General features: G+C 39.6%; 1 protein-coding gene across 2 annotated transcripts; it reads right to left on the reverse strand.

Moving 5' to 3' along the window:
• Window positions 1-441: 441 nt before the first annotated feature.
• On the reverse strand, window positions 442-18256 carry LOC137465083 (monocarboxylate transporter 13-like). Of its 2 annotated transcripts, none has more exons than XM_068176823.1 (6): window positions 17977-18256; window positions 13568-13711; window positions 11635-12441; window positions 9647-9845; window positions 1763-1986; window positions 442-897 (listed from the first exon to the last, which is right to left on the reverse strand). In XM_068176823.1, the coding sequence occupies exons 1-5, from the start codon at window positions 18176-18178 to the stop codon at window positions 1941-1943; spliced, it is 1398 nt and encodes a 465-aa protein (XP_068032924.1). In that variant the 5' UTR covers window positions 18179-18256; the 3' UTR covers window positions 442-897; window positions 1763-1940. The 2 variants fall into 2 exon arrangements, with proteins under 2 accessions (XP_068032924.1, XP_068032925.1); XM_068176824.1 differs by lacking the exon at window positions 17977-18256 and adding an exon at window positions 16092-17386.
• Window positions 18257-19493: the final 1237 nt, after the last annotated feature.

Raw genomic sequence — 19493 nt, forward strand, 5'->3', positions numbered from 1 at the left:
GTGATAAAACATGACTAGCCAGCTTTTTTTTTTCCTTTTTTTTTTTTTTTTTTTTTTAAGAATTGAACTGCTTTGAATGGACTATTAGAGACCTTTCCCCTTTGTTTATTCTTCTTGCCAGGGCTAATGGAGGAGCAGCTATCTTGCACTATGAGTGTTTGCAAGAAGTCATTAAGTTTGGGGCCCAGTAAGGCAATACTAGCAGCACAATTCACATACAGATATCCCAAGCCACTGGAATTACTTGCCCTATGTAATAAAACATCACCAGTTGGGTGGTGTCTCTAATAATCCCAGACCAAACATATTTTATTGTAATTCAAAGATAAAAAATATTTGCCAGATACAATTTGGGAGTCACATTTGTATGGCACTAATGTATTTTGCTCTTTTTTTTAACCATTTCTCTGGGGGATTTCCACCATTCTTTAGGGTGAGACAATGTCCCTTTGAGGTTCCTAAGAGAGGTCTGTGAATCTAGAGATTTAGTATACAGATCACTTTGCAACAGCCTTAAAAGTAAATTCTAAATAAGCCTCACTAAATCTGGTAAAGGCTGATGACTTGTGATCATACGATTTAACTCTAGATTCTTGAATTCTGCAATTCTGATTTTTCTTATAATTGAGGGCTCTCTAAGATTGCACTATGACAAACATTAGAGAGAACTATAAGATAATTAAAAGGCACTCCATCTATATACAACAGTGACTTTTTTGGATACAATTTTCTGGTTTTTCTTCAATACAAATTCTTTCACCAGCTTATATGCTAACATAGGTTTTGATTTACGCTTACTCTTCTGCTACAAAATAGACGTGTCCTTTCCCTCTGAAGTAGTTGCTGTCCAGGTTGTTGTATCTTCTGGGCATTTTGTGAGGTTGGTCCTGTTCAAACCTACAGGGTAGAAACACAGTGTGTCAGTGTGATAAATAATTTGTTACCATTGAAGCTTAATATTTTAAGTTTCTTTGTTTTAATGGGAGCATTTTAGAGAGGCAGGATAATCTGATATCTTCAGAATCAAGTAGATTCGTATACACACACAACTGTCCCAATTTAGGATAAAGCTCAAAACCATAACTATAATCTACATATTAGTATCACCACTGACATCAAGGTGTTTGCAACTGAGTGTAACAGAGTTTGCAGAATTTTATGTAGTCTATTTAGGTACCAAGTGATGGCAGGCTTCTGAAGCAAAATCTAGAATATAGAAAAAAAAGGCAATTTACCTGGACAAGAAAAACTCTTTAGAAGAAAAACGAATATTGTTCTTAAAAATACTTTTTTTCTATTCTGTAATTCCCTGTAAACACTCAGGAGATAGATTTTTAGTCACTGGAGACGCTCAGAGATCTGTTGAATTTCAGATGGGAATAGGGATTTATGTTTGCTAACATTCTAAACTCAGATGTGTAGGGAATTTGTATCACAATCTTCATTCTCAGTCTTAAGGTGGTAATCACAGCTATCTGAACAGTTAAAAATCTAGTCAATCAAATATAGTGAACAAGAAATCCACATGTAATCATGTTTCTGTAATGTGAAGAGCGCAACAACAGATCCTACTTGATTGTATCCCACTAATCTACCTACCCTATACAGGTAAATTAGAAAACACAATGACTTTACTGAAGATAATTCTAGCAAAGGAAAGAAAACATTTTGAATTCACTTAGAGAAAGTCAAGCCTTTTGTAAAGCATAATTTTTAAGCAAATCTGAAAATTTTATGTAAAACAAAAAAATATAAATCTTACCTCCTTCAGACCTGTATTCTGTCTGTTAACTGAGGGCATATGCAACTTTCTTTGACTTGCTCTGTTTTTTTCTCCTTTGATCTATCCTCTTATGACTATCACGAGTTTAAATTCCTTTCAGTACGGCTTCTTCTGAATGCATTAATTAGCATGAAAGGGGTGACTTCTCATTTTCTTCTTAGCATGAAAGGGGCAACTTTTTATTTTCGTCTGCATCCTTCCCTCTTAAAAAGCAGCAGAAAAATCTGTTATTTCTTGATTAGTTACATGTGCTCTGAGAGACAGCCCAACACCTTTTTACCTGCCCAATAAGTACAAGCTCCTAGAGTGGGCAGACTGTTTCTAGATTCAAACATGTTTTGATCTAAGGCTGCCTATTTTGTTACAAAGGACAGGCATTTTTGCACGTATTTAATATAGCTTTCTTTATGCACACTTTTTGCACCATTTTCACACTGTGCAAAATAGTATATGTGGACCAAAACTCATTACCCTGTGACAAAAGTGTCTTAGATTAAGGTAAGTACAGTTTAATTCTATACTGAGAAGCAAATACTGCAACAAAAAGAGGGTATGTCCCATGGGCTGCAGAACTAATGAAGCCTGGCCTTTGCCTGTGTTAGCACTGTAGTAATTCCATTTACAAGGTCAGGCAAGAAATAGTAGTCTGTGATTGATTCAGAGGTCTGGGTACTGTGATATACCAGCAGTCAGTTACTGCCAAAAGAGCAAGGAGATAAAAGAACCATGTTCTGCATGTCATTTGTCCTAATGAATTATTAATCTGAGCCTCTCTGTCCTTCTACATTTTTTTTAAGTTTGAAGGATTAAACACTTTTAAGTTTTCACTTGTCTTTGAAGATGTGCATGGGGCTCTGAGTATGGTGAAAATGGCTGACAGACTCAAAAGAAAATGGCAAAGAACAGATAGTGTGAGTGATCAACATCCATTTCATTAGGAAGTCAGATGAAAAGTATTAACATTGATATTTTTTAGCTAGTGTGGGGCTGCTTCTGTATTTTCCTAATTATGGTAAAAATCTGACCTGTCTATATATTTTTCCATGGTAGTGCCTAGTGACTGGACCAGAGGCAGTGACCACAGACTGAAACAGGCTGTGCTCTCTGAACATCAGGAAACCCTTTTTTCTGTGAGGATGACTGGGCACTGGCACAGGTTGCCCAGAGAGTTTGTCAAGTCTCCCCCATTGGAGATCTGCAAAAGCCATGACACAGTCGTGGGCAAACAGCTCCTAATGGCTCTGCTGCACCAGGGGGTTAGACCACAGCACCTCCAGAGGTGCCTTCCAAACTCAGTCATTCTGTGATTAGTGCCAGAAGAATCTAGTTGTTTTTGCTGGACCCGTTAAAGTTTGAAGTAACACAGTTTTTGTAGACGGGAAAATAAAGGGTACAGGAAGAATGAACAGTGAGGAGCATAAACTTGCTAATTTGGGCAAGTTAACCCATATGAACTCAATAGGAATTTCAAAGGTGAAAGAGGTGCAGAGAAGTTTCTGTAGATATCCATGTGTGTAAAACAGTAAGTGGATGATGAAAGAATGTTCCCAAGAAACATGCCAGCCCTTTTGCACTCTGAAATACTGTAAAGTTCCTTATCAAATAATGTGTTTTCATGAAGAAAAGCTTCACTTCTGGAAGAGGACGATAACTGAAGCTTGCTTGATCAAGTTGCTTGATCTTGTGAGAATCAAAACACTAATAAAGAAAATCCACGTGATTTCTTCATGTAGCAAAACCAGTCTCTGACCCTTACTTGCGTCAAGTGATGCGTGGGGCAAAATGTCAACTGCTTGAATATTATGTGTTCTGAATGAATCTCTTGTTAATAGTATAACAGAAAAGGAAAAAAAAAAACCCAAACAGATTTGTCATGGATCTGTGGTGCCATCTGGAATGTAAATGCAGAATGTTGCTGCTGAGGATTTGGATGGATGAGGAGATGAAACACCACATCCTGCTTTTGATCTCAATCTTTTTACAAAATCTTATTCCTCTGATACACTTCATCAGTGTAAAGTCATTGGGATTGACACATGGATTCCAAAGGTGCTATGTTTCCAAAGATAACTCTTCAGGAGAAGAGGAAGGAAGAGGAAACCCCAAAGTAACCCAGTTTTTTTCTGATAGCCAAACCTGTGGCAAATCCAGGACGCTCTGATGAATCTTGGTGTAAGGTACGAAATGAATGCTTCTGGTGTAACTGAAAATAACAGGCCTGACCTTTGAAAAAGAATAGCTGTTGTTTTGTGCTGTTGACATTATGATCCCATCTTTCAAGGACAAGATCCTGCGATTTTTATTATTTACTTCCTTTAGTTGATAATTATTTTTCTCTGACATTTGAAGCTTCCTACAGCACACAGAGCAAAGAAAAACAAGTATGACACCTGATTTAGTAAAGACTTTTGTTTTGAGTTTTATGGGAGATGCAGTGGAAACTCACAGGTATTTCACTGCTAAATCTACATTATCAGTAATATAGTACAGAAAGAGAAAATAAGGAATTATATCCTTTCAGTTCGTCCTGAGGATCCTTGTCTCTCCATGGTTTGGGGACTTATTTTGAAGGACGTATTGTCTGGCTTCCAGACTGAAGAGTTCCACTGTAGGCCACATTTAAAGCTTTTTGAAAAGAAGCTAATCCTCAGCTTGCTCCTACCTTGACTGCAGGCACCTCCAGGGAGCAACATGTCCTGTGGACTGCCTTGCACAAGCAACATAAATATGTTCATCCTGAAAGCCTGGTTCATGACAGAAACTTCCTCCTCAAGTAATTTCTAAATGAAGCTGTGGTCCTTACTGTCAGATCTGCCTCCCTCTGCTCCACCTCTGAATCTTACAGTAAAGAAGGAATAGTGGTCTTAATCCTGTAGAAGCTGTGCCAAGAGGATGCCATGACTACAGTGATGCCTTTTTTACTCTACCATATTTTTCTAAAGAAAAAGTTTGAACAGCTAACAGCTTTCTGGCAGTTTTCCTTTGCTCCTACTTTGTCTGCAGTAAACCGGCGGTTCTGAGCCCAGGGGATCATTCAGATTTGTGGGGCTTTCTCCATGAGAATGATCAACCATGGGTGAAAAACTTTTGGATGCAGTTGGGTGCTATCAAGGTGAGGTTGAATGACTTCCATTGCATATAGTTTCAGGAGGCCATACCTGGATTCAAGAGAATGGTAGTGCTTTTTAAAGCCTCACAATCCTGTTTTCACTGAAACTAACTTTGCTAACTGCTTTGGGGTGAGAAACTCCATACAGGTGGGCTGCTAATTTAGGCCTCTGAGGTCATCTCTTGAAGAAAATATAGTCAATGCTGACTACATTCTTAGAACTTGGATCAAAAGAGTCCTTTGCAATAAGTGGTTCAGGGAGGTGGTAGAGTCACCATCCCTGAAGATGTTTCAGAGGCGTGTGGACCTGGCACTGGGTGATGTGGTTTGGATTTAGAGGTGACAATGGCAGTGGTGGGTGGATGGTTGGACTTGATCTTAAAGGTCTCTTCCAACTTTGATGATTCTGTGATTCTAAGTAATCCCTGTAGAAACAGTCCAGTGAAATTTAACTTGGATTATTTTACTAAAAGCAGTTCCAAAATGAATACACTCAGTACTTTGGCTCTGGACATGAGGAGAGCAGGAGAGCAGACTTCAGGCTGCTCAGGGAATCAGTCAGTAAGGTAACCTGGGAAAATGCTTTTGCAGGTGCTGGGGTCTGTCAGTGCTGGTCACGTTTTAAGCACCATCTTAGGCATAGGCAGTTCCCAAATTCCAGAAGTCAAGCAGGTGAGGCAGAAGATGGCTTGGCTGAGGAGGAATCTCCTTTGGGAGGTAGAGGCAAAAAAAGAAGGTGTAGGTGGCTCAGCAGAAGTAATGTCAGGTGACATGGGAGGATTACAGAGATGCTGCTCACCACTGCAGGGAGAAAATTTGTCGTGCTGAAGCTCAACTGGAGATGAAGCTGGCCACAATTGATGGGAACAGTAAAAAGCTTTTTCAACTATATTAATGGCAAAAGGCAGTGTAGAAATTACATCAACCTGTTACAGGATGAGGATGGTCACCTCACAAACAGGGACATGGGCAAGGCAGAGATGTTCACCACTTTTTTTGCCTCTACTTTCAGCACTAGTAAGGGACAAAGGGGATCCTACTGCCTGGAGCTGGAGGACCATGGTTTTGAGAATGATCATCTCCCATGATCCTGAAATTGTACAAAATGTCCAGCATTCAGCTGAATAAACACATCACATAATGGATGATTAACTGGCTGATGGGCTGAGCACAAAGGGTTACAGTGAATGGGGTGGCATCAGGCTGTTGACCTGTCACTAGTCGGGTTCCACAGGGCTCTTAGGGCTTAGATGCTCTTTAACATCTTAATGATTTGGGTGCAGGACTCAAACACTAAGTAAGTTTGCTGAAGACATTAAATTGGGAGGAGCTGTTGACTTCTTTGAAGGCAGAAAGGCCCTGCAGGGCTACTTCAACAAATTGCAGGTCACCAAACAAATGAAGTTTAACAAGGGAAGGTGTCAGATTCTGGCCCTGAGATGAGACAACCCTGGATGTGTGCACAGACTAGGGAATGAAGCTGAAGAGCAGCACTGCAGGAAGGGACGTCAGAATCCTGGTTTGTGAAAAGTTGAACATGGTCAGCAGTGCCCTGGCGGCCAGGAGGGCCAGCCATGTCCTGGGGGGCATCAGGCACAGCATGGCCAGCTGGGCAAGGGAGGGGATTGTCCTGCTGTGCTCTGAGCTGGGGCGGCCTCACCTTGAGTGCTGGGGGCAGTTCTGGGTGCCACAATAAAAGAGGGTAATGAGGATGCCTCCTGCCCATAGGAGGGTGATGAGGAGGATGAGGGGTCTGGAGGAGAAGCCATGTGAGCAGTGGCTGAGGTTACTTGGTCAGTTCAACCTGACTGAAGGGAGATTACATTGTGGTCTTCAGCACTGTCATGAGGGGAGAAGGAAAGGCAGGCACTGATCTCTCCTCTGTGGTGACCAGTGACAGGACCTGAGGGAATGGCCTGAAGTCATGTCAGGAGGTTTAGGCTGGATATCATAAAAATGTTCTTCACCCGGAGGGTAGCTGGGCACTGTAAGAGGCTCCCCAAGGAAGTGGTCAGAGCCACAAGCTTAACAGTGTTCAAGAAGCATTTGGACAATACTCTCAGGTACATGATGTGACTCTTGGGATAGTCAAGAGCTGAACTTTGATGATCCTGAATGACCCTTTACAATTCAGTGTATCCCATGATTCTATGATTTGACTTCTTTTGTGCCATTAGACAGATACATAGCAACAAGATGACAGTGTGTCCAAGGGACTAATACTATTTAGTGCATTTAGCAAAGAAAATAAAAGTATTTCTCACAAGATCCTATTCAGCCTGGTGGGAACCAGGAGAAATCTCCAGCCTGAGCCCTGAGAGACCCAGTTCTGAGCTCAGACTGGGCTGCTCAGGACTTCACCCATTTGGGCCATGAAAGCCCCAAGGATGTCCTCAGCCCAACCATGCTGGACCATGTCCATGCTGCCAGGCTATCCTCAAAGGTTCAGCCTGAGCTCTCTCTGTTTCAGCTTTGCTGCTGCCTCACCCTCATACCATGCACTGCTGTGAACAGCCCAGCTGCATCTCCTCTATTCCTCCCACTGGTGCCAGGGATGCTGTTTGGTGGCCTCAAAGCTGCTGCTCCTCCTGGCTGAACCAGCCCTGGTTCCTGAGCCTCTCAGTGATCCTCTGCTGAACTCAGTTATCTTTGTCAATTTCTTTCTTGTGCTTGCTGCTCCTAAAAATGTATGCACAACCATGGAGCAGAGGGGAACAATCACCTCCCTTGACCTACTCCTTGTGCCCCTGTTCTTCCAGCACAGTGTGCCACTAAGTGTCTTCTTTGCTGCCCCCATCAAAATAAATTGGTGACAGGGCTTATAAATAAAATACAGAATTTTAACAGAATGCCAGAGGTGGAAACTGCATCTATTAAACATTTCTCCATTCTTCCCACCTCCAGCAATACCACTTCCATTTTATAAAATGAAGAGTTATTTTAAGTAGTGGAACGCTGCAGAAGACTGAAGAATAATACTCCTAGAAAAATCCAAATTTTTTAATTGACAAGTTTGAAAAGGATTTTGTCAGGTATGTCAGAGCCTTATTACAAGACTTTGCACATCCAGGTGTGCTCCTTCTCATATGTGTTCTTCAATCAAACCCCCCCAGCTAGTTGATTTATTGATGGTTCAGCCGATTCCCTGTAAGTTAAATTAAATTTTTTGAATACTTGTTCTTATGAGACAAGAAATAATTATTTTAGATGAGAGATTTATGTAAACTGGCTTCACAGAGGAAGTGTTTCAATGGTGAAAATTTTGAAGTTTACAGATAGGGCAGATATGATATTCATAATAGTTTGAAGGTTTTAAAGTGCTACATATTTTTCCTTTCAATATTTCTTTCTATATGTTATTCAGCCTTTTCTTCCTTAAATTCTGTCTTCCCCCAATAGAGTAAAATTACAAAAAAAAACCAGTTGTTTTTTTGGATACAAAAAGTTGGTTTTTTGTTTGTTTTGGATACAAACTATTTTTTATTCCTATAAATAGAGTATTTACTCAAAGTGTTTGCCTTAGGATAATTGGAATGTGGGACTGAAGGAGACCTCAGGAAGTCATCTACCCAATCCTACTACTCTGAAGCACATACATTTAGATCCTTGATTGTGTGTTACCTATTCTCTGTTATCTCTGTGTTTTCATATTCTGCATTCATAGCCTGCATTGTATCTTAACAGGCCACAATTAAGCTTTTTCCCTGTTACATAACTGCCTTTCTGTGAATGATATCAATTACCAGTTGTCTTAACAAGAAAAGGAATTAATCATGTTTTCTTCATCTCAGCCTATTATGGATTTGAAGGCTGTTCTCATGCCCTGTAAAAATTTTTGTCTTCTAAACCAGGCAAACTATTTCTTATACATTTTCCCTAGACTGTTTTCTTAATGCCCTCATTTATATTCCACTTAATTCTTTGCAACTCATGTACTTCTTCCAGTTAAAGCCTTGCAAGCATCATTATCTCCTCTATATTACCATTGTTATCTCCTCTATATTACCATAACACAGAAAGATATTTGCTATTTTTACTACAGGGTTGCATTTGAGATTCTTACTCAGTTTGAAGTCCACTGTAGCCTTAGGTCTTCCTCTACTACTCACCAATCCTTACTTCATTTTGTGTGGGTGTATTTTGCTTTTTACTTCTGATATCTAGGACTGTATTTCTCTCTACTGTATTCTATTACTCATATAACTTCTACCATATATCAGGTTTGATTATTTATTTATCTTATTGCAGCACTGCTCTGTAGAGTACCTGCAAACACTTTAGCTCAAAACTGTATTCATTTACTTGTGCTTTCAGATCCAACCTGTTTACTGAAAATACTGGGCACTACTTTCCCAAGTAAGCATTTGTGAGCTGATGCCTCTTCCTTTTTTTAGTGATAGCTGCAGTCTGCAATTGGGGGTAGGGTTTCTACCTGCTGCACACATGCTTCATGGCAATTTAATTTAGACCACGGTTTGCCTATTTCGTTTAGCACAGCCTTGTGGGACTCTACAGAAGACTTGCATAGTCAAAATGCAACTTCACTATCAAAATAATATGGTAATGGTTACTGCTCTAGTTTGCATGTAAATTAACTACTCTCTTCCTTTGTTTCAAACAGTCCTACCCAAAACTTCTGTTCTTTTGTAAATCCTAATAGTAGTGAATTTGGCAAAAATAAAACACTTCCATGTGTCCTTGAGATGCTGTCAGAGGTCTCATGTAGTCACACCGCTACATTGTGCTCTCCATACCTTCTGGTTTGATGTTTCAGGATATGGAGAGAAGGGTAGGATAATGTTGACTGTTCTGGTTTAGTTCTAATCTTGCTTCCTCTTATTTTTGTCTGTTGGAGTCGATCTAAAATAATTAAAAATCCAGCTGATAGGACAAGAATGGCTCCTGCCATGTAGAAGCCTGCTCTGTAATCTCCAGCCATGTCCACAATCAGACCTGGAGAGAAACAAATGACAGGAATGTGAGTGATGGAGAACAGGCTAATGTAAATTACCTCAGCAGTGTGAATATATCCTCTTACAAAGGCAATGTGCTGGGCTACATACTTGTCTACACCATAAGCACATGGAACATCACCCCAGTATAGCATTTTTCAGTTTGAAACATAATTCATGTTTCATTGTTTTTCATATGTGAATTGCTAGTGAAACGATATATTACACAGTTTGAAGCACTTTCCAACCTAAAGTGTGGCAGACAGTGCAGGTACTGGCAGAAAAAAAAACCAGACTATGCACCTGTGTATGTGAGCAGCTCCACTTCTGTGGTGTAGCTGTCACCAGGTGCTGTAATTTGGACCATAACTACAGCATGAGTGAGTTTAAAGAAGGAAAGGAGGTTCATCTGCTGAAGAGAAAGTTGGAGAATTTGTCTGATGTGTTATGGGTTTCCAGTTCATCATTTTACAAAGAGCCACAGACCTTGGTTTTCAGTGAGATTGAAGCCAACCAAAATATGTGATGCCATTATGTATTATACTGAAAAATCTCTACAGTATAGTACAGTAGTACAGTAATAGCACCACAGCAGTGTGTCAGCTGCCCTGTGGGTATGATGGCACATTCTTTTGTGGGCTGATGAAGGTTGCGTGCTTGTGGGAAGTTTGTCCATGTTTAGGGTACTCCCTAGCCCACATTCTAAACTAAGATCAGCCCTATATAGGCACAGGAACCATGAACTCAAATCTTTCAGATTTTACACTCAAAGGAGGAGAGAAGAGCTTGAGAGGCACTTAGGGTTCCCAGCTGTTCCATATCTTCTTTGTAGTTTACTAAATATACAAAATATACAATATACTGATTCCCAGATAATCAGTACTAGTGACCAGTCACTAAAAACGGTATTTTATTCAGATCTTTCCAACACATTTTTGATACTGTTCTGTTTCAAACCGTCTACAAATCTTCCTGGTTCCTGTATTTTCAGAAGTGAATTTAAATGTTCCAATATTCAGTCTGACTCATTTGCAACCCATTAGCAATGTCATTACCACAAAAGTCACTTGTAGTGCATGAACAGCGGTCTTTGGATGAGGACTTAGATCTGCATTGTACAAGTCACACTGGTAATTTTTTTTTTTTCTGTATCACTTTTTAAAGTCTCTACAGCTTGCAGTTCATTTGTCTTGCATTTTTCCAAGATGACTATATCTTGTTACCAACCCATAAATCCATGTGCTGTCTCATTGTCTGCTCTCTCTTCCCACTGTTTATTATACTAGTTGGCTCAAATTCTGTCTAAAACCAGCAAGCATTTCTCTGAATATTTCCTTGAGGTTTGCATAGCCTAATGTTTCAAGCTGTTCAATTTGAACTTCTGTAGAAACCCTCCCAACAATACCAACATTTGTGCAACATCACTAGTCTCAGTTTCTTCTCTGCAAGTGTGTGTCTGCTGCTTGCCACAAAGGCACACTTTCTTAGCTAGATAGTTGGAGGCCATCAAGTGGCATTATGTGGGATTCAGGAACAGGACCACCATGTGCACCCTGCCTTTCATCCCTCCTTTCTTGTTGTAAAGATATCTCTAATCACACAGAAGAGAGGGAGCAAGGTATTTCGGAGAGGATTTAAACTGGCTATTTGTTTTTATGTACTTCTTGGCTCAGATACCCCTGAGCTATAAAAGGGGGAAATTTGAGTGCAGATCCAGATATTTTCAATTTGGATTACCATTCCCTTTTCTTCTTTTAAACTGTATTTGGCAGTGAGTTGTCTTAACTTACCTGCAAGAGGAGGCCCCACAAAGCCTCCAGTGCTTCGAATAAGCATGAAAAGTCCTAGGGCACTGTCAAATTCTGGCATGCCTACAACATCTGCTAGCACTGTAATGTGAATGGCGACTGTTGTACCAAAGAAGAATCCATAGAAGCCAGTGAATATTGCCAAGGAAAGGTAATTGTTAGCCAGTGGCAACAGCATCAGGGAAGTACTGATCAATGTAATCGCCATTGCCAGCAAATGAATGGTTTTGGTAACATGGAGGTTGGCATACCAGCCACACAGCAATCTGCCTCCAAAGTCCACCATTGCCAAAACGGATAGGAGGGATGCAGTCCATGATTCATCTATTCCCAGGCTGTAACTAAGTGGAACTAAAAATAATGGAGGAACAAAAAAACTCATAGCAGCCAATATACCAAAAATGGCATAAAGTACAAATTCTGGTTGCCTCATAAGCATCCAGTTGAAGGTTTTGTGCATGATAGGAGACTTATCTTCTTTGTCTCTCCTGCATGCACCATTGCCAGGTGGTGTTTCAGTTTCACAATGGCTGGCCTCAAGGAAGCAGCTGCTTGCAAGGGGTCGCATCAGTACTCCACAGACACAAATATTGAGTTGGATGCCACCTATGATCAAGAGGGCACCTTTCCATCCATATTGACTAATCAACCACTGGAAAAATGGCCCAAACATGAATGCAAAGGCACATTCTCCAGCACTGGCAATAGCATTGGCCAAAGCCCTTTTCTTGGAGAAATAGTGGCTAACAATGCTAATGGCTGGTGTCCACGAAAAAGAAATGCCAAGACCTGAAAAACACCAATAGAAATAGCACTGGTTAGACACTATTGAAATATTTTGTGAAGGTGGAAATTAAAGCAGTCAGTGCTTCTACTTTTGCAAAGTTAAAAAGTGTTAGAAGGAAAGAAGAAGCACAAGCTTAGCTAGAGGTGTAAGGTATAATACCCTTAGGTGTAAGGGTATAATTGTGACATTATATTCTGTACATTGTATATATTCAAGTGAAAAAGCAGATCATGAAGTATATACATTATTAGATTCTCACTTTAAAAAAAAAAGTTGGTTTCACAGCTTTGCCAGTGCATGAGAAACCACATGGTCATGTGGTTGAAGCTAGGCAGATCTCAGTGTACGTGTTGTCTGTGTTAAGGTTGATACTAGGTCAGACCAGCAGGTTAAGCTGAGCTGTGTTCCGGGTAGACAGTGAGGTGGGACATGAAGGAAGTTGGTGTATTGCCTCTATTTTCTCTTAATTTTCTTGCTCAACTGCTTTGAGCAAACTTAAAACCTGCTCTAACTTAGAGTTATTTTGGTGGCTCCCCAGACTTTTTGGCAGCCCAGGACTGCCAAAGGGTTCAAACTGCAGACATTTTCTCAGGCATGCAGTGCCAAACTCAGAATGGTTTATTTTATTCCCTGCTAACTTAGCTTCCTGTTCCAGGAAACTCTGCTAGCTATTGGAGACAATTTTCTGGCCTGGTTTTGCCTGGAGTAAAGGAAAGGATTGGAATAAAATGAAAGCCTGGGACTCTGTTCAAAACATAAGATAAGCTGATAGAAAGTATAGAATTTGGGATCTCAGTGTCTTTTTACTTCAGCACCCTTTATGAAGTTTTTTTAAACCTCCACAAAGCTCTTATCTCTGGATGAAAAATAAAACACTTAATTTTCTGCTTGCATATAATTTGCAAGTGTAAATCATTGGCATCTAAATATTTGTCTTCTTTGTTGTTGCAGATTTCCTGTAGAAATTCTTATTTCCAGAGTGGGATGGGAGGGAAATTACTTTTAAAGAGCATTGCTTGTTCTGGCTGCTCATAAAGTCAAAATAGATACCAGATTTTAAAACTCCTACCACTAGCACCCTCAAATAAGTTGCTGGTGGAAGAAAGCCATAAAGGCATAAATTCATACCCTGTAGGAAGCCAGTTGTTGCATACATCCAGACCATGTTGAATCCAAAAAATCCCAATGCCATTCCTGAAAAAGCCAGAAGTCCTCCAGTGATCACAACTGTCCGATGGGTATATTGTACACACAGTGAACTGGCAACAGGGGCTAGATCAGCAGAAAAATCAGAGAAAGAAAAATACATTAGGAACATTAATCTGATAAACATAGCCAAATAAATAAAACATTTTGATGAGGGCTACCCTTATAATGCTTGACACAAACAGCCTTAATTCTGCTGGATGGGGTAGAAGGTCAATCAAAATTTCAAAATTGTATCCTTGCTGATAGAGAAATCACTGTTCCTGAGGCACAGATTTGAAAATATATTCTACATATGTGGACTCTTTAAAAGGAAAGGGCATTTTAGTGCCTTCCTTCTACTGATTTTCATGTAAGGATACAACTACCAACATGACAGAACCTCATGGACTGTTTTAGCAGAAAGTGAAACTTCAGCCATGGAATCTGTAGGTTAATCTATTAAAATCATACTATTGAGAATGTGTTATTGATATGGCTGGCATGAAAACTTTCTGGAGAAAACTAATTTTTTTTTTTTTTGGTAGAATTTTGCAAAAAATCAACCCTTAGTAGAATTTAAAAATTTTATAAAGGACCAAAAATTAGGGTTTATTTTGTGGTAATACAGTGGCGGAACCCAGAATGTCCCTTGGACACTCTTGGATGTTCCGGGCCCAGGTCAGGAGCATTTGAGACCCTGGAATGCAGCCACAGACCCCTGCAGCTTTGAACCTGATCCATGGAACAATTTACCAACCTTGCAGGAAGAACAAGAAATCACAAAAGTTTAGATATTATAGTAGAAGTAGTCACAAAGTGAGAGGAAGAATTTTTGAGTGCTGTACAGGGCGGTTTTAGGCCTTGTACAGAGGGGTCTGAGTTTTGTACATGGGTGTCAGAAGTTCTAAGATGGAGGGATTTGGGTGTGCTCTGTCCTTTTTTCTTCTTCTTCCTAACCTCCATGTTCTTGGTGATGTTGGCATTCACAGATTGGTTTAGAGTAGAAAGTCACTGTTCAGTATAGGTGATGGGCATTGGGGAGAAACTATAAACATCTAATACGTAATGTATGATATAAAAGAGGGCACCAGCGCCCTGGGCGTTGGAGTGTGCCCTTGCCTGACTGTTGAACGGACCACAGCAGGTCAGGGAGAAATCTTTTAGATAACATACAATAAACTACCTTGAGACCGGACGGCTGAAGACTACTGAGTCTTTCTTTAGAGACACGGGTTGGAGGCTTTACAGGCTCACACCAACCAGGGGTGAGTTCCCAGAATACAGAAAATTGGCCGTTTATTTCTTAAATCTTTATTTAGTGGCACAGTTTCTCACAAAAGAGTGCAGGGGCTCTTCAACACAAGGACAAAGGTGCAGGTGGTACGGATCTGATAGTAAGCAGCTGCTTTGGTCTCTGGTCACTGTCTGGAAACACCTGAAATGTTAGGGATATTTTTGCTTAATTAAGGATAGTTTTACTGCCTGGCTGTTTTTTCCATCAGCGTCACAAGAGTCGAGGTCAAGGCCGTAGGATTTCTTTAAATGGCCATGGCCACTAGGGGGTTCCCAAGTACCACCTAGCATGAACCAGTTCCCTTCAATCTGTTAAATATCCTGGGAACTGGACTTCATGTATAAAACGGAATTCAGTTAACGGGGACCACACCTCTAAATTGAAATAAGTAGGAAGACAATTATTAAGAGAGAGTAGCCAGCAAGAAAGGTTTCCTGGAAGTTTGTAGGGGCAGCTTGTTGTACATTAACCTGTGCTAAGATCAGACTTAAGATAATTTGGTAGCTAGGATAAATGAAATAAACCTGACAGAGTACTAGTTGCAAAATCTGCAGCATGTACCTTGTCTGACAGCAGAAAGACTGGCAGGAGTTATACAAACCTCACATGTCTCATCAGCTTTACAGCAAAAATCTGATAATTTTATAAGCGTGTAAAAATTCTACTGAAATTTAGTCATTATCTTAAGATGTAGCCCATGAGACATGATAAAGTACATACAGTTGGTGAATCATAAAATTTGATGAAAAAAAGAAGAGCAAAGTAGACACAGGATAACATCCATGAAAGTTCTTGAAGACAAGAAAAAGATCTGCAGCTGGAGCAGAAATCTTACCAAATCTCAATTCTTAAATAGCAAATAAGAATAAACAGGCAGAAATTCAACATGAAGTAGCATGAGAAAGAAAGAAGCTAGCCACTGAACTGGAAATGGGTAAAAGAGCTTGACTCCAGAGTCTGAAAGGGTAACGGCAACACACAGAAAATGCACAAGCGATGGAAAGGGATGACAACAAGAGCACAAAGAGGTGTTGGGAGGTGTACATCAGTACAAGAGAAGGCTGGTGAAGGTGATGGGGAGAATCCTTGCTGTGGTAAACTGAACAGCCTGTTGCAAGTGCAGACCTTGGGAGTGGAAGCACATGCTCTCCTTCAACACAAGAAACAGACCTGCTGTTGAAAGGATCCAAATAGGAAAAAATAATAATTCAGTGATCATCCTTCATGCTGAGCCAAGTGACACTTAAGGTTTCCCAGAGACAGACATTAAGAAAGACTAAGCCAGGCTAGGAAACATGCTCAAAGAACTGGAGGCTCAGGTGATCATCATCACGAAGTCTTGTGGTCCCTATAAATGAAGCAAAGGCAGAAGAAGATGAGGACAATTATGTATTGACCTGAGACATTTACAAACTACTATACAGAGGGGGTTTGGAATGTTTGACCACCAAGGTTTATCCACTCAAAGAGGATTCTTTTCAATGGATTTCAAAGGATGAGAAAGAATTTCTGCTGAAAATTACACCTGCCTTCCTTGGAGGAGGCTGGCGTCCCACCTGACAAGGCAAATATATTTTTTTCTGGTTTATATTTGATATTATTGTGTCGTATGCTCTATTCCTTCATACATTCCTATACAATGTAAATATATGCTATAACAAAACAAAACCTAACTAAAACAGGACTGTTAAGTTTTTTCCCTCCTATGCTGGCTTTTTCTTCTCATGAAGTTCAAAAGCCTGAATGACACAACAGTAACACAATATGTCAGAGATACGTTTATTTTGTTAACCAAATTGATAGATTACCATTTATTCATTTCCGTGGTCTGTGAAGCAGGTTTTTCAATTTTTTTTTTTCCAGTTAATTATATCTGTCACTGCAAAGCAGGCATCAAGGAGAGCAGTTTATGGAACTGATAAAATCTTTTCAACTCATTACTTTTTTATCTTTTTACTTTGACTTTTTTCCTTCTGAATAAATTTTTCAAAGAAAGATCAATTGCTCTTGATGTTTGGAAGTACTGCAGTTCCATGGAATAATACTGATATGTATGGACTGAGTAGGATGCATGTAATTATAAAGAGTCTATGCAAAGAAGTGTCATCAGAAACAAAATTATAATAGCATTTATTATGTAAGGATATTTACCTATTGCAACCATGTATCTCTATGAGAATATGCAGAGCAGACTTCACAAATTCTGTGCTGTTCAAGCCTGCACATGTTTGGAATCCTCACGTCATGTGAAGGATCATGCAGTTTACAGGGCACTAAGGACTCTCTAAACAACCAAGCTGAGTCAAATGCAGCATGTTTCAAATTTTTCCGTCCTTCATTTGGTATGATGTGGTATTTGACCTCAGTGCCTTTGACTGGGATCGTTCACTCTATCTTCCCCTACTCTCTGCTTGCATGGTCATGTCTTTATTGAGTTCTCTCTGCGTGAATAGATTTTTTTTTCCTTTTTTTTTTTTTTTTTCTTTTTAACTCAGTCTTTTGGTAGATCAATAACTTGGAATCATAGTAAGAGGGGTGAAGAAGACATAGAATTGGTAATACATGCAAAGAAAGGGGATCTTGGTAAAGATAAAAAGAAGTGGGAAAAAGCACGACTGAGAATCATTTTGGTAGCAGATGGCTTACCTGATGGATGGGGTCACAATCCATGTATTTTGAAGTACTTTGAAAAAGTGACAGTCACTCTGAGATCAGTGAACTTGCACAAACTGTTCAAAGAGCTTGACTTAATAAGCTCTGTGGCTATCAGAATTATCTCTAATGAGTTTAACTCAAAACCTGTAGCAAAACTTAATCATTAGTTTAGGTACATGATGTTTTTTCAAGTAATCAGATTCCTGTTTCTATAGAGTTTTCTTATTAATCTATTCCATATGTGAGGCAGTAAATGCCAATTTTCTGAAATTTTTCTATATTCTCTGTAGAGACAGAAAAAGGAAATCTAGACCTTACATATTTTAAGGTTTTTTTAAGGAAGATTTCCAAACTTTCTTGGGTAGTTAATATTAAAATAAAATGCTAGAGGAGTACCTACCTCCTAAATGAAAGATGGCAATAGTTACTGATGTGATCCAGGAAGTGGTGCTTGCAAGTTCATCAAAGTGTTGCTGGATTTCAACAAAGAGCAGACCAAAAGTCTTGAGGACAGCAACAGTGAGGCCCATCACCATGAAGGCTGACACTACCACAACCCATCCATAGCCACCATCTGGTTGATTGCTGTCTTTAGCCGGCATCTTTTCTAATTCTTAGATCTTCTCTGGTTTTTGGACTTTTTTTCTTTTTTTTTTTTTTTTTCTGGAGTGGTAGTGATGGTGATGGTAATGAGGCTTTTTAACAGATCTGCAAATTGGTAGAAGGCTCACTGTTAAAGAAAATAATTAAAATATTCTAGGAATGGCTTACACAAGTAATTATCAAGTTAAAATACAACACTCATTACAGTGGTTTGACTGAAAATATTACCTGGGTAACAGAGGCCTGAAGAGACAGAATACTGAATAAAGAAATGTTAAAAAATATCAAGTACAGAGTTAAGAAAACAAAAGAAGCATGCAGATGTGAACAAAGGAGAGATGACAATGGGAAAATATTCAGACATTAAGATTTTCAAAGACAGAAGAATTTTAGGGTCTTCAACATTTTAGCATTTATAAATGTTAATTGTTCCTGCAACGCCAAGCATTTTTGCCAAAATGGTGCACATCTATCCTTGCAAAGATATATTCATAGGCAAGAACATCTTATTAAGCATAAAACTGAAAAAGCGTATTTCCCCTTAAAAGTTTTGTGATAAACATGCAGCAATGCATGAAGGACACAGGATCTGGCTGGAGGGAGAGAAACATTAATGCATTCTTCTGGTTTCTTCATGGGCACTAAATTCTGAGGAGGGATATTGTACAAGATACAGAAGACCAAAAAATACCTATCTCAGGAGGAGAATGGGAAACTTGAGACAGCTGAAGATGTACTCTACTTAAAATTATCTATCCTGTGTGCACATGGGGAAAATGAGCTGCATGAGGGAATCCATACCACTTGAAATTATCCAGTACAAAGAAGCAGTCACTAGTCCTGTGATTTGCTCCCTTGAGGTGCATGATCTCAGGAGGATCTGAATCACTGCAGCAGGGTGGGGGAAAAAAGCCATGACAGCCTTATAGAGATCAGAAACAAAATCATTCTACTGCCCTGTGTCTGGACTGACATGGCACTGGACACATTTGCACATCTTAAAAAATCTTAAAACAGCCACATGAGATGGAGAGACTGCCTTATGTTGAGGTCTGTATGAAGGAATCAGGTTTTCATTCCCACAGTTTCTGGGGTGATATTAAGCAAGTTGTTAGATATTGCTGTGCCTGTTTTCTCAGTTGTCAAATGTAGCTAATACTTCCAAAGGTAATAAATTTTGTAAAGTTGGAAGCATTAATACTTGTATTAGTGCTCAGTTTACTATAAGAAAATATAGAAATTATATCAAGCTGCAGCTGTAGCATTCTGACAATGCTGAGTTCAAGTAGCATGGTCATAATTTTGTTTGAGGCT

Source organism: Anomalospiza imberbis, chromosome Z (assembly GCF_031753505.1).
Source record: "Anomalospiza imberbis isolate Cuckoo-Finch-1a 21T00152 chromosome Z, ASM3175350v1, whole genome shotgun sequence".
NCBI lineage: Eukaryota > Metazoa > Chordata > Aves > Passeriformes > Viduidae > Anomalospiza > Anomalospiza imberbis.

Excerpts from the sequence above, each read along its gene's own strand:
- LOC137465083 (XM_068176823.1), bottom strand. The coding sequence starts at position 18,178 with ATGCCGGCTAAAGACAGCAATCAACCAGATGGTGGCTATGGATGGGTT. Across the intron at positions 12,442-13,567 it reads AACAACTGGCTTCCTACAGG|GTCTTGGCATTTCTTTTTCG; the intron begins GTATGAATTTAT and ends GGTGTTTTTCAG. Across the intron at positions 9,846-11,634 it reads TGTGGGGCCTCCTCTTGCAG|GTCTGATTGTGGACATGGCT; the intron begins GTAAGTTAAGAC and ends GTTTCTCTCCAG.